This window comes from Pinus tabuliformis, chromosome 5_2, assembly GCF_031772625.1.
Source record: "Pinus tabuliformis cultivar Carrire ecotype Pingquan chromosome 5_2, CPIR1, whole genome shotgun sequence".
NCBI classification, from domain to species: domain Eukaryota; kingdom Viridiplantae; phylum Streptophyta; class Pinopsida; order Pinales; family Pinaceae; genus Pinus; species Pinus tabuliformis.
In genome coordinates, this window is record NC_142306.1 from 485,986,629 (window position 1) to 486,009,883 (window position 23,255).

Genomic DNA, 23,255 nt, shown 5'->3' on the forward strand with positions numbered 1-23,255 from the left:
ACAAGCCATCAAATTCATCCGCCACTGAGTCGAAAACCAAAGCATCTACTGAGCCTCTTACAATACCAAATGGCCTGTTATAGATCCCTCAACCTAATTTTGAGGTCATTCCCAAGATCCCAAACGGACTAATACGGCGTAATGCAACCTCCAACTCAGCTACCCATACATAAAGTATAGTAGATGACTTAATGAAATCACCTGCTTCCATGTCGATGCTGGAAGTCCTCCAATCATGCCCATCTCAAAAGAAATCTCTACTAACTCCTTTGGGTTCAATAGATCCTTCCAACAATCATTTGATTGTCTTCCTAGTTGATACATCAGAACATCCCACATTTCCTTCATCCGTTGCTTTCCAGATACCAAATCAGAGTCGATAAAGCCATCATCTCTTGATGCATTATTGACGAAGGTGCATCCACCTATGTGATGTCCACTGCCATTTGGAAACAACTTAAGTCACTTGAGTTGTCCCTCTCTAACATCACTCTCTGTGCTTGGGATGAACACTCCTCCCAGCCTCTTGGCATGTACCGAAACTATCCAGTGACCCTTGCAGGCAATACTGTCCATGTCGACATTGAGGTTATTGATTTCCCTTTGGATCACAACATTCTCCTAAGTCATAGTTACACATATGCCATGTCAGTCGTCGCATATGTGGTGTTCCGCAATATGTGCTTCCCCCACAAAGGGAATATTGTTACCATTGATCAGTTGACTTACTACGAGCCGACATCCGTGACCTCCCCTGAGTCCTTTATCTCATCAATATTAGATAACCAGTCCTCTCCTCCTCTCACTAGTGTCTCACTTGGAGTCTATAGATATTCCTCATTGTTGGGTGCTTTCCCTAGTCCCCCCCCTCCCATTTTAGAGCCAAACTCTGTTTTCATGTTACAAGCGTCACAGGTTGCTCTTAAGTAGTCTGGTACATTTGATCCGCAACCATCTCCTCAACACCCTGTGGTTACCATCCCAGCCAAGCCCTCTAGATCCACCCCCCCAAGACCTCCTTCATTTGTGGGTGCCTCTCCTATGTTTCCAATAGAAACTGTTCCTCCACATCTCAACCATCCAAGAGCTATTCCACCAAGACATTAACGTGCATGCCAAATACTTTTTTTATTCCCCCCTCCGGGAGTATTTTCTGTCCCTATCATGGCTTCATTAGTCCTTCCTAACATGACCTTGGGAATCCTAGTATGGTACATTGACCCCCCTGCAAGCATTCCACCTGGTCAGCTAATACCTTATCATGATTTTTCCCTGGTTCAACCAGTCCCTACAGCCCTTTCTACCGCTTCAGTTCCATCACAAACTCAACATGAACCCACTCCTCTTGCGCAAGCATCAAGACAGGGGGAAAGTCTAAAAGGAAATAACTTAAAGACAAGTCTCCCCAAGCTCCTCTAGCCCTTAAGGCCCCAAAGCCATAAGCTCCATGCACTTTGTGTAAAGTTGTTGGGAACACCTCTAATAATTGTCCCGAGCTTCCCCATCTTAAACCTTTGGTTCATGAAACGTTCCCTGAGTCAAATAACCCTAAATTCCATGTTAACTTACCAGGTCCACCCAAGAGACTTTGAACGTTACACATAAATCACCCTTGTGCCTTGTGTGATCATCATGGTCACTACTCCCATTTTTTCCCTTGTCTCGATGAATTTCACGATTTCCTTGAAACACTTTGTGAATACAAGGCCACTAGTAGTGGAATACCTACTCCTCTACCCGTCGATTTTGGTAACCCTAGTCAACCAAAACAGGGGGACTCTGGTCCCACCATCATGATCCCTCCCCCGATGTCGAGATGACGGACACCACATGCCATATCCTTTACCTGTCATCATCCTTGATTTCCTCGCAACCAAACCTTTCTAAGGTTTCTGCATGCACTTCTATTGAACCTCTTTCGACAGAATCCCAAGTCTCAACATCTATAGATCCTCCATCTACCAGCTCGTCATCTACCATTCAAGATGATGCATATGTCAACATTCTTTCTCAGGTTGATGCACCAAGTATTGTCGCTGCATTATGTAGTCCATCTTCCTCCTGTATGCCCATCTTATATTATGATATGGACATCATGGAAGCTATGTCTACCCCTGATTACCCTTGCACTTAGGCAAGGGGGCATATTTTTTGGAGGATTCTGAAGACCACTTCCTTCCTAATTCTTTTAGTGCACTCTACCTCAAGAAATGTCGCTCATAGCATATCACTTTGATTTTCGCGTCTTTATTTCTTCCATGAAGTTAGGTAGATTGCATCATCTCATCCATTGTCTTTTGCACCTTTCAAATGGATCCATCATCCATACTGTATATCGGTCATGCCGACGGTGTGAGTCTATTCTCAAGGAATCTAGACTTGGCAGCCTAAACCATTTTTATCCCCTTGCATATGTTATTCCTTTCAAATGATGTATGCATTGGATCTGCCACCAATAACCAAGTCGAATATGATGCAGTGATAGGTTTTTTAGTCGATGCCCTTGCTCATCACATCCTTCATCTTCATGTTTGTTTAGATTCCTTGCTACTTGTCATGCAATTGAATGGTGTATATCATGTGCATAACCAAGTCCTTTAGAAAATGTCTACGAGTTAAGTTGTTATTACGTGAATTTGAAACCATTACTTTCAGTCATGTTCCTAGAGCCAAAAATAACTATGTAGATACCATAGCAAACAACATTCTAGATTGGCATTTATCACATGTATACCAAAAAAGACAACCGTAAAACACAACACATGGCGAACCATCATCATCATATAAAATGCATAATCATATAATGTATCACATAAAAAAAATAAATGTGTTTGGAGTCCACCAATCTAAATACATCCGATATGCCCATAGCATAATCGGGGGCACATAAGCCCCTAAATATCCTTATCATCCTTTGTAAGATCTTGTTCCAAGTTGGGCTGAGATGCTTGAATCCATTTTTTGAGCACTCAGAACACAATGGCACTCTACAAACTCCCCCTGCTAGGGGGAATCATTCCCACCTTTTCATACTAGATCAGTCCCCTCCATCACATGTTTGCGAGAAGTATCCCATTCTTGGGGGAATGATGGTTTTCCCCTGGCCATCGTCTCAATTGATTAACATAATTCTTGGCCTCGATCCCACTAGATCTAGGTATGATCAATTATCCTCTCGTTCCTTGGATAATATGTCCTACCAGCCTTTCTAGTGAGCCATATGCACATCACATATCGTAGACGTTTAATACCATATCTTCAAATATTCTACTCTATGTCCACATAGTCCCCATTTTTAACTTCGTGGGTGAGGATGATTCTATACCTCCTCTAGTAGTTCATTCTCATTTTCCTCTTCCCTTAATTCTTCATCAGGAATCATCATTCCAAGAAGAATTAAGGCCATCTTTAGACAAGTAAGGCCACTTGCTTGAAAGTCACAGATCCCAATTCTGATGGTCAATTTTTCCGATACCATCTCCATAAGATTTAGGGCCTCCTCCTCCTCTCAAATTGGAGGGAAAACACCCTTTTATGGGAAAACCAACAATTTTTATTTCGCACATTACAACCAGAACATAGCTCCCTTGACATACTATCAACACCATTGGAAAGCTCTCATCGAGCTCTATAATAGCTCTTCCTCAGTTTTGGATGATTTGACACTTCACCAGGAAGTCATTTTTCCAAGAAGGGTTACTTCGTCACCTCCCACAATCGAATTTATTCATAAAGCAACACTTATGCTTTGAGGTCCACCTCCTCTTAATACGTTTCGTACCATGTGTTGATTTTTTCCATGAGTAACCATCATTTACTCATGTTTCTATGGTTCCCACCAGGCCTATTATGTGTGGTAGCATCATTGAGTCAACATTGTTCATATCATCCATGATGAGTCACCCTTGCATTCATGGAGTCTGTTTCATGTCCCATTATATAATGTCACAATATTCCATCCATCTTTGCATACCGTTCATCTTGTGTTGCTCATTTGGGACTCCAGTCATACTGTCCCCATCCCCTCTGAAGTTGAGCCAGTCACTGCCCGGTTAACCATGCACTTTATGCTCTGACAAGGCAAGTTGTTTGTTTATCCCTCAGTCCCACTTTCTCCATTATCCCTGGCGTCAGTCCATCAGTCACATTACTATTTTCCCCCATGCCTTAGTTGAGGATCCTCATTGTCTCACGTATCAGAGGCCCTATTCTGTTGACATTAGCTAATGTATTCCATGAGAATGGCCTAGAGGGCGGTGTATCTTAGTTACAGCTTCCATTCTTGTTCAGCACCTCGAATCGTGCAAAGGGACTCATTATTTCCCTTTGACTTAGTTGTTTCATGTTCATGGGTCTTACAATTGATGGTCTAGTGTTGTAGCAAATTGTACCAGTGATCCCTAGGTGTGTGTGAGATGTTTTAGACCTCATGAGGGGGTGGCCCTTCAGGTAGCCCCCCACATGCCTAGATGCATTCTTATTATGCTACAACCTCATACGCAGTTCTACAGAGTTGATGGGTTTTGTTCCTACAGATCGTAGTGTTCATAGCATGCACGTCTCCTTCAGATGATCCATTCAGTTTTGCAGAGCCCTTCCCTGTTCAGCAGGGCTTCTCCGGTTGTTCTACCCTCCCTCCCACCCATTTTTTTTAGAGAAGGGCCATTATATGTCATGTGCTCAGATATTATTGTATTCCATCCTGGCTCATGTTTTTCCAGGTGCATTATGTATATGGGATACATTGTATTATTTTCTGGCTCTGTTATGCTAGCATGTCATGTACCATTCAACATGTACTTCATTGCTTAGTTTTATGTTTCTATGCGCACCATTATTTTTGTACTAAGTTATCTCGACAGGTATGGGTATGCATCCCCCACCTCATTGAGGTCTTGTAACACAACATAAAAGGAAACTTGCATTGCTCTCGCCCCCTCTGTCCCTATCCTCTTTTACTTCAACTTTATTGGTCTCTCTCTCTCTCTCTTTGACTCCACTATGTTTTCTAGTGATTGTGTGTTTACAACGTACTTCAGTCATACATTTTTCTCCTAACATTCGTACGTTGGGGGCAATCTATTATCACCAAAAAATTGATCATCTAGCCTAATTTACTAGATGGATCGAAGTACACCATGTAAAGCCAATTTTACCATAGTAAAATTGCTTTCGCTGTGAGAAATTACTTAATAAACCACCTTTGTTAAGTAGTTTATAATCAAACTCGTGAAGAATAATTAAATAAATCAATGTTTATTTGATTTTCTTCTAGGAATAATTAATTAAAACCATTGTTCAATTATTATTCCTTGTCATATTTGACCCAATTATGAAAAATAAACAGATAAATAATTAATTATCTTATTTTTCTCTAAAAATAATTAATTATTATTTTTTGTCAAATTTGACTAAATCCCTTAGGAATAATTAAATAAATCATTATTTGTTTATTATTCCTTAACCAATTCCTTGAGATGATAAATAAATCATTTATTTATTTATTATTTCTAAATAAAAGTTTAAATACCTTTTCCCTCCTAACCAAATATAATAAAATATTCCAAGTGGTTATTCCAAGAATGGGGTTAATAATATCTTATTATTGCTCATTATTCGAGGATAAATCAATATTTTGTTATAAATAGAAGGGTTTTGCATTTATTAGTCACTTTTGATTATTTTCATTGTTGTAACTCTGATTATTTTCATTGTCGCACACCATATTTTTGTTGGGTTTACACATTATAGAGGAGAGAGACTCTACAAGATGAAGACGTTTGAGGATAGCCAAGAACCCATCCCACAGAGGGGGACTGGTAACATTTATTTGTTCCCTTCATAGGTGTTATAATAAAATTATTCTTTTTATATCTGGTTTCCATTGGATAATTGGAGTTACTATTTCATTTTGTTGTTTAACTATGATTGCGGCAGAGATAAGATTTTTGGCAGGTTTTGTTTCTATCAGTTGTTATAGATCTACAATGTTTAGCAGCCATTTATATTATTGAGATTGTTTGTCATCCACAATCTTAGGTGGGTTCTTTTCGTACATCTTTGAGAAGAAAACACTACAACAAAATTGGCCACTCCGCTGGTTTTATAATTCAGTTCCAGAAACCTGGGTGACCTTTGGTTTTCAGCTTAGGGTTTCTTATTTTTTCAGTGTCTTAATGTTTCCTATCTTTTTAACCCTAGATCTGTTAAATTTCTGACTTCCGCAAGTTTTTCTTTTTCGCAGGTCACAAGAACCAATTGCGACAGAGATGACAATTTTTTTCAAGATGTGTTGACTCACAATCACAGAGCAGAAATCACGTTTTTTAGCCCAAAAAGTGTGATCTGGGGTCCAAATCACACCTTTCAACCCAAAAAGTGCGATCCCACCCGAAAACAAGTCAGTACCTACAATTTTTGGGTTTTTGAGTTTTTCTTAGATCTATTTTTAGGTTTTGCTGAGAGATGTCTACTAAGTTGTTTGACCTCTATGTCATCTTGCTTAGGCCATCATCTACTCTAATTGACTCGTCGAAGTGGAATTTAGCCCCCCTAGGGCTTCTAGTACGCTTCCAACTTTATAGGAGGAGTTTAGCTGAGTGAGTAGTCTGAGTTTCTGCAACACTTTCACCCATATTTTCCATATCTGTACCCTTCTATTGCAGATCTATAAAGATAAGTTATCACCATCCATAGTTTCACATTACAACTTGTTTGGTCATTGGCCTTAGGGCCCCATCAATTGCCCTAGGTGTTCCACCCATCTCCCTATCTTGTTGCATAAATCTTCCTCTCTAGCTTTTTGTTGTTGCTGCACCACTTTCCAGTAGCCTAGTGTCACTTGATCCTAGTCACATTGATAATTAGATCTCTTGACCTTTTTAGTGTGTTTTCCGTCGATTTAGCCACCAACCAACACAGTGCTTGCAAACCCAGTTTGGGTGGGGTTTAGTTAATTGTTTTTCTATTCATTTTTTGTTGTTAATTTCAGTTTATTTTCAATGAGATTTTTTATTTTATACAAACATGGTCTGGACTAAATCAATAAATACACTCACACACACAAGCACACCTTAAGCGAAGGGTGCTTGGTTTACACCGCCAATCCAAGACTTAACATGATAAATTTATCTCTCCTCATCAAGACAAAGGCATATTGTTGATCTCCCTTCAACATTTCCATGTCACGTGTGTCTTACCACCATTGCACCACATAGGCATTTTTCGCAAAGACTATTAGGCCTTCACCCCTAGTTTTCACTTGGGCATATTACCCCTCCCTGTCGAATTTGAGTTCATAGCCCCCCAAGTCATCATACTGACTCTTGTCCTGGTTTATTTATTCCTCATCTGATTCTAAGCCTCCTTCATTGAATATCGTCACCATGTCTAGACCCACAGCTGGTGCAGGAACCCAACCTGGTGTTTGGCTATGGTTCTATCCCGGTGGTCACATCAAGCATAACAGTCTCAAGAATTGTTTTGATAGCCCCCATGCTCCCCTTTATGGCTGGGTTAAGTCTACCATATTTTATCCAATTGATAAACAACCTCATACACCACAATGTTGGCTAGCCTTCTATGCCGACTAAGCTTCCCTCGGACATCCCAAATTTTAAGGGTAATGTTAGAGAGGATCCTACCAACCATGTCTGATCCTTCCACATGTGGTGTTCATCTAACTCCATTATTGATGACTCCATTCATCTTTGGCTATTCCAATAGATGCTCACTAGAGATGCTGCAAAATGGTATGTAGAGCAAGCCACCACATCTCATTCCATTTTTGAGACGCTCGCTAAAGCGTTCCTCTCATATTTCCAGTTACCTCTCTGGTATGGCACTGGTACAGAGTTATTGACCTCATTCCGTCAGTCCCCCGCCACTCACTTTTCCTACCATGTTCAAGAGTGGCGTAGAAGGAGGAGCACACGTTGTGCCCCACCCTTTGAAGACCGTGTCTATCTAGATTGGTTTCTTAGGAGCCTTTTAGCACCCATTGGAAAAGATGTTGTGTCCCATTTTCCTCAAAACGAGGAAGAAGCCCTCCAAACCGCTCTAAGATATGACCTGATTTATACGAAATCCAATTATGTCTATACCATGATTCCATACCTCCCTCGTCTTGGAAGTGCCAATGCACCGGGGGCATCTCACGCCACCGATGGTATCATTGGAACCATTTCACACCCTTTGCTATATACTCAGAAAAGTTATGGCTATCCGCATGGGGGCACCAGTTCCTCTAACACTCATGCCCCTCCCGCTAAAAAGCTATTGGGTGGGACCCAACCTGTCTACCAAACCGTTGCTCCTCCTTATGCACAACCGAGCACTCCAACCCCTCAACCATTAGTGTCGCAGCCTCCCATGCATCCTCAGTCCTAGCAACCACTGCCCCCTCAGGGTTAAGTGTTTATGCAACAAAGTGTGACAAATCCCTAAAATTCGAAGAAAAAGAATAAGGGGAAGGGTAACAAGGGTAACCAGGGTAATCAACGTAGTGAACCCCAGGGGAACTAGCCTAACACCAATGACCAGCAATAGAGAAGCCAACCCAACCAGAGCAAGGCTATTCGTATGAACAAGCCTTATGCATGCTGTGTTATACCTGGCCATTATACACATGAGTGTCCTCTTTTACCCCACATGCGCCAAATGTGGGAAGATCAAGCAAATTATAGAGGTCAACGATTGCCTCAAAATCCTGCGCCATCTCAACTGGCAGTGCTTACAAATCCTTTCCCTCGGTAGAGATTTATAGTTGCTCAACCTCAACCCAATCAAGCAGCCCATCCCCCCCAACCTTATGGTCCTGGTGTCTACCAGATCCTTATGATGAATTCTAATGAGGTTAACCCCTCCGATATCAACCCGCAAACTCGGTCCCATCAATATGACAAGCCATTAACTTCATCTGACACTGTGTCCAAAACCAAAGCATCTACTGAACCTCTTAGGACACTAAATGGTTTGTTACAGATTCATCAGCCTAAATATGAGGTCATTCCCAAGATCCCAAAGGGACCATTATGTCATAATGTGGCCTCCAACTGAGCTACCCATACATACAGTATAGTAGATGACTTAGCACAATCACTTACTTCCATGTCGATGTTGGAAGTCCTCTAGTCATGTCCATCTCAAAAGAAAGCTCTACTAACTACTTTGGGTTTAGTAGATCCTTCCGACGATCGTTTGATTATCTTCCTAGTTGATACATCAAAACATCCCCCATTGCCTTGATCTCTTACTTTCTAGATGCCAGTCAGAGTCCATAATGCCATCACCTCTCGATGTATTATTGACGAAGGTGAATCCACCTGTGTGATTTCCACTTCCATTTGGAAACAACTTAAGTCACATGAGTTGTCCCCCTCCACCATCACTTTATGTGCTTGGGATGGACACTCCTCCTAGCCTCTTGGCACATACCACAATTGTCCAGTGACCCTTGCAAGAAAGACTATCCATGTCGACATTGAGGTTATTGATGCCCCTTTGGATTACAACATTCTCTTAGGTCATAGTTACACATACGCCATGTCATTCATTGTATCTGCGGTGTTCCACAATATGTTCGTTACCATAAATCAGTTGACTTACTACGAGCCGGAATCCGTGACCTCCTCCGAGTCCATTATCTTGTCAATTTTAGATAAGAAGTCCTCTCCTCCTATCACTAATGTCTCACTCGGAGTCTATAAAGATTCCTCATTGTTGGGTGCTTTCCCTAGTCCTCTCCCTTCGATTTCAAAGCCAAACTCTATGAGTGTTTTCATGTTACAAGCGTCATAGATTGCTCTTAAGAAGTCTGGTACATCTGATCCGCAACTAGCTCCTCAGTACCCTACAAGTAAAATCCCAGCCGAGCCCTCTGGATCCACCCCCCCAGGACCTCCTCTGTTTTTACGTGCCTCTCCTATGTTTCCACCAGGAACTATTCCTCCACATCTCAACCATCGAGGAGCTATTCCACTGGGACATTACCTTGTAGGCCATATACCTTTCTTATTCCCCCCTCCAAGAGCGTTTTATGTCCCTATCATGGCTTCATTGGTCCTTCCTAACATGACCTTGGAAATCCCAGTATGGTGCATTGATCCCCCTGTAAGCATTCCGCATGGTCATCTAAGACCTTATCATGCTTTGACCCCGGTTCAACAGGTCCCTACGTCCCCTGCTGCTGCTTCAGTTCCATCACAATCTCAATAGGAACACACTCTTGTTGTGAAAGCATCCAGACAAGGGGGCAAAGCTAAAATGAAAGAACCTAAAGACAAGGCTCCCCAAGCTCCTCTAGCCCCTAATGCCCCAAAGCCTTCAACTCTGTGCGTTTTGTGTAAATTGTTGGGCACACCACCAATAATTTTCTTGAGCTTCCCCATCTTAAACCTTTGGTTCATGAAATGTTCCCTAAGTCAAATATCCCTGAAGTCCATGTTAACTTACCGGGTCCACCCAAGAACTCTGAACGTTATGTACAAATCACCCTTGTGCCTTGTGTGATCATCATGATCACTACTCCCATTGTTTCCCTCGTCTCGATGAATTTCACAATTTCCTTGAAACACTTCGCGAATATGTGGCAATCCATAGTGAAACACCTACTCCTCTACCCATGGATCTTGGTAACCCTAGTCAACGAGAATAGGGGTATTCTGGTCTCACCATCGTGATCCCTCCCCCTAATGCTGAGATGACGAACACCACAGGCCATATCCTTTACTTGTTGTCATCCTTGAGTTCCTTGCAGCCAAACCTTTCTGATGTTTCTACATGCGCTTCTATCAAACCTCTTTCGACAAAATCCCAGGTCTCAACATTTGTAGATCCTCCATCTACCAGCTGTAACAGTAAAAAAAATATAAATTAAATTCTTGATAGAAATATATGCTGACAAATAATTTTATATCTATGTTACCTGCGATCAAGGTTTGCCAGATGACAACAAGGTTGTGGGGATGAATCTTCACCCAACCGTAGGCTCAATTGTGCAAGGATTCTGCTACAACTGGCCACCCCCGAGCCTCAATCAACGTACTACTGCCAGTGCTCCTAAGTCTTAGTATACCATTCTCCCAAGAGAATGAAAGATACAATCTCGGACTAATAGAATGCCAGAAAGAATAATGCCCTCTCATCTTCCTTGCCCTCTATTAAATAGAAGTCTCATGCCACTTTCTTTTGATTTCTTTCCTTTTTGATAGTTTCCTTTTCTTGTTTTATTTCCTTCTTTTTGATAGTTTCCTTATTCTTATCTAGAGCTTTAGTATGGTTATTACTATTTTATTTTATTTTATTATTTTATTGTTTATTTATTTCTTTGTATATATTTTTAATCTTATTTATTATTTAACATTTATGATTTATTATTTTTATTATTATTAAGTGATTTATTTAATATTATTTATAATTTATTTTTATTAATTATTATTTTTGTATTATTATTATTCATTATTTTTATTTATTATTAAGGGGAGGGATATTACATACTCTCCCACTTAAGGAACTTCGTCCCGAAGTTAAGTTGAATTATTTATTATTTATATTATTTTTTTATTTATTATTCAATTTACTTCATGTTGCCAACACCCTCTACTGAACTAGTATAACCAGCAGGCATCGAAAGTCCCCACACCCCGGGAAATCTCAAGGAATCTCTGTCCTTTTTCCCACTTTCGGCACCAGGCTAAGGCTGACCTGGTCTGTATCCTAGTCCAAGGCTGGCCCCAAGGCTCACGCCTGACTCAGACCTCATCTGCCCCAAGGCAGGCATCCGGTCCGGTACTCAATGACCTTGGGCATCTCGCAAGGCTGGCCCACTCCCTCCATAACTACTAAGGCGCACAGCCCCAGGCATCGAAGTCCTTTACATCCCTTCCAGACTTCGGCATCCCAATCCAATAACAGGCACCTAGCCTAGAACATCAGGCACTTGGCCTCCTCAAGATGATCCCATAGCTCTTCAAGAGCTATCCATCAAGAGCTATACACAAGACAAAGGAACCACTGGCATATGTAGTGTTGATTGAGTTTGTCCCCAACCCATATGATGTTACTTATTCTCCCTCGTGCATATGGGCTCGCACGAAATCATCAAATAAACCAGCCCTCGCGGCCCATTGTGGAGTCCTGTCAATCATCATACTTCAACATGCAACCAATGCATTAGATATACCATCATAGTATCATAGAAATTGCATTCATCATAGTAAATCGCAAATACATGCTTCATCTCAAGAAATACTATCATAAGTTATAACATCAACATCAAATACCTATTCATCATGTAGTAAACGAATATGTTAATATACTGCGACATAACATCATAATCATAAGGATACATCATCACTATAAGAACACATGTGCATCATTATTCCCTTACCATTATACTCAACATCTTAACAGTTCATTAAACTAAATGGAAATCATAGTGTATGTATCCTAAAGTTTAAAAAATAAAACATGATTTAGATTCTCCATAAAAGTATCTGTCTTAGCTAAGGAGCACTATTCACCACACATTTTAATCAAGTAAATAAGGAAAGTCTTGAAAAATAACAGCTGCATCTTCCCAGGTAGCTGACCCTGGGCTATATTGGTCCCATTGGACCTTGACTTGCTCAAACTCACGGTTCTTGAGTCGATGAACCCGGCGGTCCAATATACAAAATGGTTCGACTTGAAGGGCTCCTTCCTCGGAAACCTGCAATTTTTCAAATTTCAAAACATGGGACGGGTCGGGTACATATTTTCTAAGCATAGAAACATGAAACACATTATGCATCCTTCTTAGATGGAAAGGCAGCTCGAGCTTGTAAGCAACTGGTCCAATCCTCTCTAGGATCATGAATGGCCCAACAAATCTAGGCGATAGCTTTGTTCCCTTACCCATCCTAAAGGAACTTTTAAAGGGTTTGATTCTAATGAAAACTTGGCTTCCTTCCTCAAAGTTTCTATCAATTCTCTTTGCATCAACATAACTTTTTTGGCGATCCCTGGCTTCTTTTAGTCTCTGTTTAATTGTGGTTATTTGATCTTCCATTTCTTGGAGCATTTCAGGTCCCAACATGACTCGGTCCTCTAATCGATCCCAACTTAACGGAGTACGACATGGTCTTCCATACAAGATCTCGAAGGGAGCTGCCTGTATTGAACTGTGGTAACTATTGTTGTAGGCAAACTCTACTAAGGGGAGGTATTTCTCCCATTGGTTTTGTTGATCCATGACATACATTCTTAGCATGTCCTCCAACACTTGGTTTACTCTTTCTATTTGACCATCTGTCTCTGGGTGATATGCTGTACTAAAATTCAGTTGTGTTCCCATAGATTGTAATAGACTTTTCCAAAATCTGGAAGTAAAACGTGCATCTCTATCAGATATTATCTTTCGTGGTACTCCATGAAGGCAAATTATTTCTTTCAGGAAAATGTGAGCGATAGCTAATGCTTCAAAGGTGGTCTTGACTGGAATGAAGTGAGCACTCTTAGTTAATTTATCAACCACAACCATAATACAGTCATGTCTCTGGGACGTCATAGGTAAGCCTCCAACAAAATCCATCGAAACAACTTCCCACTTAGTTTCTGGTATATCATGGGGTTGTAAAAGCCCTGTCGGGTGATGAGGTTCAGCTTTAACCTGTTGACATTCTAAACATTGAGCCACAAACATTGTTATATCCTTTTTCATTCCTGTCCAGAAGAATAGTTGTTTTAAGTCTGCATACATTTTCTGGACTCCTGGATGTGCAGCGTATGGAGCTTGATGGGCTTCCTTGATTATTAAATTCCGAAGATCATCATCTTCTGGAACATAAATCCTACCCTTATATCGTAGCAATCCATCATTTTCTAAGCTGTATTCCTCCCACTTGGTTGCCACAGGTACCTCTTCTTGTAAGGCAAATTTGATTTGCTGGTAATGTGGGTCCCTTACTAGATGATTTAGAATCCGGCTCCTCAAGTCTATCTTTAATGTCGACATTGAATGAAGTCTAGGTATCCTGCTTAAAGCATCTGCCACTTTGTTCTCTTTTCCCTTAATATAGGATATCTTGAAATCATAATCACTAAATAACTCACTCCAGCGTCGTTGTCGAGCATTAATATCTTTTTGTGTGAAGATATACTCAAGACTTTTATGATCTGTTCTTAACTCAAATTGACGTCCCATTAGATAATGTCTCCACAATTTCAAGGCCATTACAACCGCTGCTAACTCCAGATCATGAGTTGCATAATTGATTTCATGGTTCTTAAGTTTTCGAGAAGCATAAGCGATAACCCTTTCATCTTGCATCAAGACTGCACCTAATCCTTCTTCTGATGCATCCGTGCATACAAGAAAGTCCTTGTCCATGTCAGGTACTTTTAATATTGGGGCCGTTGTTAGTCGATGCTTTAGCTCATTAAATGCTTTCTCACACTCACTTGTCCATTCAAACTTAACCCCTTTCCTTTGGAGGCAGGTGACGGGATTTGATATCTGTGAGAACCTTTCTACAAACCTTCTATAGTAGCCTGCCAATCCCATAAAGCTACGTACTTCCTTGACATTCCGGGGAGAGGGCCAAGTCATTATAGTTTCTATCTTACTGTAATCAACTACAATGCCTTTGCCACTAATGGTATGGCCTAGATATTGAATTTCCTTCTCAAAGAAAGAAAATTTAGAAAGTTTTCCATATAGCTTATGTTCCCTAAGGCATTGTAGTACCAACTTCAAGTGTTCTAGATGCTCTTTCTCATTACGAGAGTAAATGAGGATGTCATCCAAGAAAACTTGGACAAAGCGGTCCAGATATTTTCGGAAGACACTATTCATCAAGTTCATGAAGGCTGCTGGGGCATTAGTCAAACCAAATGGCATAACAATAAACTCATAGTGCCCATAGCACGTTCTGAATGCCGTTTTAGGTATGTCTTCCTCCTTGATTCTTAGCTGATGATAACCTGACCGTAAGTCTATCTTGGAGAATATTGAAGCTCCTTTTAGTTGATCAAAGAGGTCATCGATTCGAGGCATGGGGTACCTATTTCGAATGGTGGCCTTGTTTAGATCTTGGTAATCAATACATAACCTAAGAGTTCCATCCTTCTTCTTTACAAAAATCACTAGTGCACCCCAAGGTGACACACTGGGTCTTATAAAACCTTGATCAAGAAGTTCTTTGAGCTGTATACTCAATTCATTAAGCTCTGGAACAGTCATTCGATAAGGTGCTTTGGATATGGGTTCCACTTCTGGTTTCAAGGTTATGGAGAAATCAATTTCTCGAACGGGAGGCAAACCTGGTAACTCTGGAGGAAATACATCTGCAAATTCAGAAAGTAGTGGTTGCAATTTATCCGAGGACTTCTCATTGGTAGGAACCATTTCTACCGCATAAATCTTGCACCCTTTCCTCATACACTTATTAAATTTCTTCGCTGATATGAGGCGTAATGTAACACCACGTCTAATCCCTTTTATTACCTTGGTTTCTCCTTGGTCATTTTTTATGAGGACTGTTTTATTATAACAATCCAGTATAGCTTGATGGGGTTCAAGCCAATCCATTCCCACGATTAAGTCATACGTTCCGAGAGTTGTACTATATAGATTCATCTTGGTGTCACACCCCCCAATGTTAACACTACAATCTCTTACCATTGACCCTACTGATTGCTGAGAGCCTGATGCCATTTCAACCATTCTAAAGTTACTTTGCTCATGAGCTGTCAATCCACATCTAAGTATTGTTGAAGGTGAAATAAAACTATCAGTAGCACCTGGATCAATTAACACAGATAGAGGAATGTTATTGATCATACCTGCAGATTCTACTACAGTAGCTTGGTGCTCAGCCTGGCGATGGTTTGTAGCTGCATGAATTCGATGTGGGTTTTCTGGTCTGCCTCCTTTTGCTTTGTATTCTTGTTGTTTAATCCCTGATTGGTAACTTGGACAATCTCTTCTATAATGTGGACCTTTACAATGCCAACATTCTACTTGTACCTGCTTTCCACGTTGTACTTGTCCTTGGTCACCAAATCTTCTACTCCTCCCATTAATCAAGTAGGGTTGACCCTTTCGTCCTCTTGGAGGCAGTCGAGAAGTTGCACTAGCGATCCGAGAAATAGGGTTTTGTCTTCCTTGGAATCTATATGACTGCCCCCCTGGTTTATTCAGCCTCATTGAGGAATGCTCCTTTCCTGAACTTTCATCAACTACCATTTGCTTCTTCATATTGATTTTCCTCAAGACTTGTTTGGCTAAACTAGTGGTTGTTGCCATAGTGGTGGGTTTCCACATGGCGACTTCTGCTCGGACTAAGGGGTCGAGTCCATGTAAGAATCTTTCAGCTTGACATCTATCATCAGCCATATAGTCCACAAGATGAACCAACGAATAAAATTCAGCTTCATAGTCCTCGATAGATCTACCATTTTGTCGTACTTCATGGAAAGCTCCTACTTGTTGGTGTTTGTACTCCTCTGATAGGTACCTATTTCGGAAGGCTTCTTCAAACATTTCCCAAGTAACTTGTACTGGGGTGACTTGCATCTTCATTTCTTCATTTACCCACCATAATAAGGCATCTCCTTTTAGTAGACTCATTGATATCTGGGCTTTTTCCCTAGAAGTGTATGCCTTAAAACTAAGTGCTCTTTTGACAACCATTACCCATGCTTCCGCTTTTGAACCCCCTTCTAGACCTGTAAACTCTGGTAATTTGGATTTTTGGACTTCTTTCATAATATCAAGTGTTGCTTGTCCATCTTTGACATTGAGTTGAGAATTTAGGTCTTGTCTCTGTTTTTGTTCCAATTCCTTTTGCACATTTCCCTGATCTCGTCCTTGGCTTGAGACCCAGTCCTTAAAGATATTGGTCATTTCTCCAAGGGAATGTAATATAGCTTGCTCAGCTGGGGTTCCTATCTCTGAAGTGGCGGGAGGTGGTGATTCTACTCCAAGGTTGTTTCGGGTTTGTCTTCGCCGTTTAGGAGCCATGATCTACCCTGTAATATTCAGTGGATTTATTCATTACCTTTATGCCAAAAGCTACAATAAATTTAGAATATGTTTGAAATTAAAATTTTAGTTTACTCAATTGAAGTATAATACTTAAAGCATAGTTTATCACAAATTTCGAAGTATATATAAAAAAACATGGAGTTTATGAGTTCATCAATAATCACAATTTTTGTAGTATAAGCCATAAAACTTAGAGAATTGGATCCATGTAAAATAAAACAAAATTCGAATGAGTAAAGCATTATATGACTTTAAGTATCTGTTTATGCAATCATCACTTATGTAGAAAAATAAATGGATTGTTTTTAAAATACGTATAAGAAAATTTATGAATCAAGCATAAAAATATTCCACACCATAAAGGAAAGACACTGCCACCCGACCCAGACTAGATCGGATGACTGGGAAGGTTACTCCTCCCAAAAAAAAATAATCATTTTATTAATTATATGGTCTGCCTACAAGCGCACCTGCAAAGGCAACACCATTTTGAATCCCTTAATTTACAATACATTTAGCCATAGAATTGCATGCATAAGGCAGAAGGCTATGCGTGTTCCTGCAAATTCCATTGTTCCTTTTGACAATAATGTCGAGAAATATGCCCCTACTTTAAGATCAACTGATCAACCTCACATTGTAATTTGAAACATTCGTTAATCTGAATTCAATTTACAAATCTAAATACTTCTCCCTGTTGCATCAGACTCAGAACGATTGATAAGGTCGCCAAAACTGGTCACCGTTTATTATATAATATTGCCGCTCCCAATTAGCCATTTCCTGGAAAATTTTGGGGAAACCTCTAGCCGTTCCAGACACCCATACCCAAGTTCTAAAACTCGTGCAACATAGGAGATAACGTATTTGCATCCAAAGAAAGAGAGGTTCAAGGAAAGTATCCAAGTCATCAATCCATAATTGAGGTGTTTTTAAAATATCTTTCCTTTTCTGATTTAGCTTCTCATTTAACTGTGCCATGAAGCTATCATTTCTTCATGTCCCTTAAAAAAAAATGACCTTGAAAGAACACACTATTCCTTATACATGAAATTCACACTTAATTAAGAGCAGTGTAGCGAGAGTATCAACATGCAAATCAATCAGAGTAATTGTAAACATAAGTACACTAGAATTGAGTTTACCTTGCATTCTAATACCACTTGCTAGATGCACGATCAGGATTTCTTCATGCAACCCGAGAAATGCAACAGAAACAAAAAATATTTGAAGTCCAGCGTAATTCCACGGTATTACAACCGGAAATCTCGAACATTCGAATCCAATCATATGTACTAAGGAATATGAGCTAACATTAATGTAAAGAGCTATCCAGCTAAAGCCTCATTAAAAAGAAATTCCTGTGAATAGTAAATAGTCCTACCAGCATCCCGGTAAGAGTCTTTCCATAAGCTATAAAGGTTGAGAGATTCAGAAAATGGTAAACAAGAACACATAAGGCTAAATCGCCTTTCAGCGATAAAAGGGATTTTGTATTTCGATGTGAACAGATATTTTAAATCGGTGAATAGTAGAAAGGGTATTGAGTTCACATTGTTAGCCAGTCAATGAAGTGGTGGATATGGTTACATCATATATTTTCATTGAATGCTTTGATCCATAGCACACTAGTAATTTCCCAGATAGCCACTAATCTAATAACATCGTAAATTTTGAGTCTGTAAACAAAGTCAATTCTGGAAGGATTATGCTCTGTTGTTATCTTAGAAGAGATATCTACAAATCTAGCGTGTACTTTCATCTCTATAGCAATATTTAGATTTGAAAAAAAAAAAAATATAAATTAAATTCTTGATAGAAATATATGCTGACAAATAATTTTATATCTATGTTACCTGCGATCAAGGTTTGCCAGATGACAACAAGGTTGTGGGGACGACTCTCCACCCAACCGTAGGCTCAATTGTGCAAGGATTCTGCTACAACTGGCCACCCCCGAGCCTCAATCAACGTACTACTGCCAGTGCTCCTAAGTCTTAGTATACCATTCTCCCAAGAGAATGAAAGATACAATCTCGGACTGATAGAATGCCGGAAAGAATAATGCCCTCTCATCTTCCTTGCCCTCTATTAAATAGAAGTCTCATGCCACTTTCTTTTGATTTCTTTCCTTTTTGATAGTTTCATTTTCTTGTTTTATTTCCTTCTTTTTGATAGTTTCCTTATTCTTATCTAGAGCTTTAGTATGGTTATTACTATTTTATTTTATTTTATTATTTTATTATTTATTTATTTCTTTGTATATATTTTTAATCTGATTTATTATTTAACATTTATGATTTATTATTTTTATTATTATTAAGTGATTTATTTATTATTATTTATAATTTTTTTTATTAATTATTATTTTTGTATTATTATTATTCATTATTTTTATTTATTATTAAGGGGAAGTCCATGTTAACTTACCAGGTCCACCCAAGAACTCTGAACGTTATGTACAAATCACCCTTGTGCCTTGTGTGATCATCATGGTCACTACTCCCATTGTTTCCCTCGTCTCGATGAATTTCACAATTTCCTTGAAACACTTCGCGAATATGTGGAAATGCATAGTGAAACACCTACTCCTCTACCCATGGATCTTGGTAACCCTAGTCAACGAGAATAGGGGTATTATGGTCTCACCATCGTGATCCCTCCCCCTAATGCTGAGATGACGAACACCACAGGCCATATCCTTTACTTGTCATCATCCTTGAGTTCCTTGCAGCCAAACCTTTCTGATGTTTCTACATGCACTTCTATCAAACCTCTTTCGACAAAATCCCAGGTCTCAACATCTGTAGATCCTCCATCTACCAGCTCATCGTCTACCATACAAGATGATGTGTATGTGAAACTTTTTCTCAGGTTAATGTACCAGGTATTATCACCACATCATGTAGTCCTTCTTCCTCCTGTCCACCCATCTTCCATTTTGATATGGACATCATGGAAGCTATATCTACCCTTGATTACCCTTATGCTTAGGCAAGGGGGCATATTGTTTGGAAGATTCTGAAGACCACTTCCTTCCTAATTCTCTTAGTGCACTCTACCTCAATAAATGTCGCTCATAACATATCACTTTGATTTGTGTGTCTTTATTTCTGCCATGAAGTTAGGTAGATTGCATCATCTCATCCGTTGTATTTTGCACCTTTCAAATGGATCCATCATCCACACCGTATGTCGGTTATGCTGATGGTGCGAATTTCTTCTCCAGGAATCTAGCCTCGGCAACCTAGGCCATTTTTACCCCCTTGCATACTTTAATCCTTTTGAACAGTGTGTGCATTAGATCTACCAACAATAACCACGCCGAATATGATGCAATGATAGGTTTTTTATTCGATGCCCTTGCTCATCGTATCATTCATTTCCATGTTCGTTTAGATTCCTTGCTACTTGTCATACAATTGAACGATGTGTATCATGTGCATAACCAAGTCCTATTTAGAAAATATCTAAGATTTAAGTTGTTAATACGTGAATTTAAAACCATTACTTTTAGTCATGTTCCTAGAGCCAAAAATAACTATCTATATACCATTGTAAACAACATTCTAGATTGGCATTTATCACATGTATACCACATAAGACAACCATAAAACAAAGCACATGGTGAACCATCATCATCATATAAAATGCATAATCATATTATGTATCACATAAAACAAATAAATGTGTTTGGAGTACACCAATCTAAATACATCCAGTACGCCCATAGCATAATGGGGGGCAAATAAGCCCCTACATATCCTTATCATCCTTTAGAGGATCTCCTGCCAGGATGGGCTGAGATGCTTGAATCCTTTTTTCGAGCACTCAGAACATAATGGCACTCCACAAACTCCTCTTGCTAGGGGGCATCATTCCCTCCTTTGCATACCAGATCAGTCCCCTCCATCACATATGTTTGTGGGAAGTATCCCATGCTTGGGGGCATGATGGTTTTCCCCTGGCCATATTATCAATTGATTAACATAAGTCTTGGCCTAGATCCCACTGGATCTAGGTATGATCGATTATCCTCTCATTCCTTGGATATTTTGTCCTACCGGCCTTTCGGGCAAGCCATATGCACATCGCACATCATAGACATTTGATACCATATCTTCAAATATTATACTCTATGTCCACATAGTCCCCAGGTTTGACTTTGTGGGTGAGGATGATTCTAGACCTCCTCTAGTAGTTCATTCTTGTTTTCCTCTTCCCTTAATTCTTCATCAAGAACCATCGTTCCAACAATTATTAAGGCCATATTTAGACAACTTGCTTGAAAGTCACATATCCCTATTCTGATGGTTGGTTTTTCCGCTATGATCTCCATAAGATTTAGGGCCTTCTCCTCCTCTCAAATTGGAGGGAAAACACCCTTTTATAGGAAAACCCACAGTTTTTTTGTTGCACATTGCGACCATACCATATATCCCTTTGACGAACAATCAACACCATTGGAAAGATTCATTGAGCTCTATAATGGGTCTTCCTCGGTTTTTGATGATTTGACATTTCACCAAGAAGTCGTTTTTCCAAGAAGGGTCACTTCGTCGCCTCCCAAAATCGAATTTCTTCATAAAGTGACACCTATACTTTGAGGTCCACCTCCTCTTAATACTTTTCATACCGTGTGTCAATTTTTTCCATGAGTAACCATCATTTACTCATGTTTCCATGGTCCACACCAAGCCTATTCTGTGTGGCAGCGTCATCAAGTCAACGTTGTTCAGAGCATCCGTGATGAGTCACCCTTGCATTCATGGAGTTTGTTTCATGTCCCATTATATCATGTCACAATATTCCATCCATATTTTCATATTGTTCATCATGTGTTGCTCATTTTGGCCTCCAGTCATACTGTCCCCATCCCCTCCGAAGTTGAGTCAGTCGTTGCCAAGTTAACCATGCACTTTATGTTCTGAAAAGGGAAGTCATTTGCTTGTCCCTCAATCCCACTTTTTCCATTATCCCTGGTGTTAGTCCATCAACCACATTACTATTTTCCCTTGTGCCTTAGTTGAGTATCCTCATTGCCTCACCTATCGCGGGCCCTATTCTGTCGACATCGACTCATTTATTCCAAAAGAATTGCCTAGAAGGTGGTGTATCTTGGTTCCAGATTCCATTCTTGTTCGGTGCCTCAGATCGAGTAGAGGGACTCATTATTTCCCTTTGACTTGGCTGTTTCATGTTCATGATTCATACAATTGATGGTCCAGTGATGTAGCAGATTGTACCAGTGATCCCCAGGTGTGTGTGAGATGTTTTAGACCTCATGAGGGGGTGGCCCTTCAGGTAGCTCCCCACATGCCCAGATGCATTCTTATTATGATATAGCCTTAAATGCAATTCCACAGAGTTGAAGGGTTTGGTTCCTACCAATCGTAGTGTTCATAGCATGCATGTCTTCCTCAGATGATCCATTCAATTTTGTAAAGCCCTTCCCTGTTTAGCAAGGCTTCTCCGGTTCTTCTACCCTCCTTACCACCCATTTTGTTGAGGGAAGGGCCATTATATCTCATGTACTCAGATATTATTGCATTCAATCCTAGCTCATGTTTTTCCAGGTGCATTATGTGTATGGGATACATTGTATTATTTTCTGGCTCTATATGCCAGGATGTCATGTACCATTCAACATGTACTTCATTGCTCAGTTTTACTTCTGGGTGTACTATTATTTTTGTACTAAGTTATCTCGACGGGTATGGGTATGCATCCCCCACCTCATTGAGGTCTGGTACCACAACATAAAAGGAGACTTGCATTGGTCTCACCCCATCTCCCCCTATCCTCCTTCACTTCAACTTTATTGGTTTGTCTGTCTGTCTGTCTGTCTCTCTGACTCCACTGTGTTGTCTAGTGATTGTGTCTTTACAACGTACTTCAATCATACTTTTTTCTCCGAACACTCATACATTGGGGGGAAATCTGTTATCACCAAAAAATTGATCATCTAGCCTAACTTACTAGATGCATCAAAGTACACCATGTAAAGCCAACTTTACCATAGTAAAATTTCTTTCGCTGTGAGAAATTACTTATAAACCACCTTTGTTAAGTAATTTATAATCAAACCCATGAATAATAATTAAATAAATCATTATTTATTTGATTTTCTGCTAGGAATAATTAATTAAACCATTGTTCAATTATTATTCCTTGTCATATTTGACCCAATTATGAAAAATAAATAGATAAATCATTAATTATCCTATTT

General features: G+C 39.8%; 1 protein-coding gene across 1 annotated transcript; it reads right to left on the reverse strand.

Annotated features, from left to right (window-relative positions):
* Positions 1-12,529: 12,529 nt before the first annotated feature.
* Positions 12,530-17,002, reverse strand: LOC149159804 (uncharacterized). Its single transcript, XM_089434427.1, has 4 exons — positions 15,163-17,002; positions 14,139-14,847; positions 12,938-14,012; positions 12,530-12,709 (listed from the first exon to the last, which is right to left on the reverse strand). Exons 1-4 carry the CDS (start codon positions 17,000-17,002, stop codon positions 12,530-12,532), a joined length of 3,804 nt encoding a protein of 1,267 aa, XP_089290553.1.
* Positions 17,003-23,255: the final 6,253 nt, after the last annotated feature.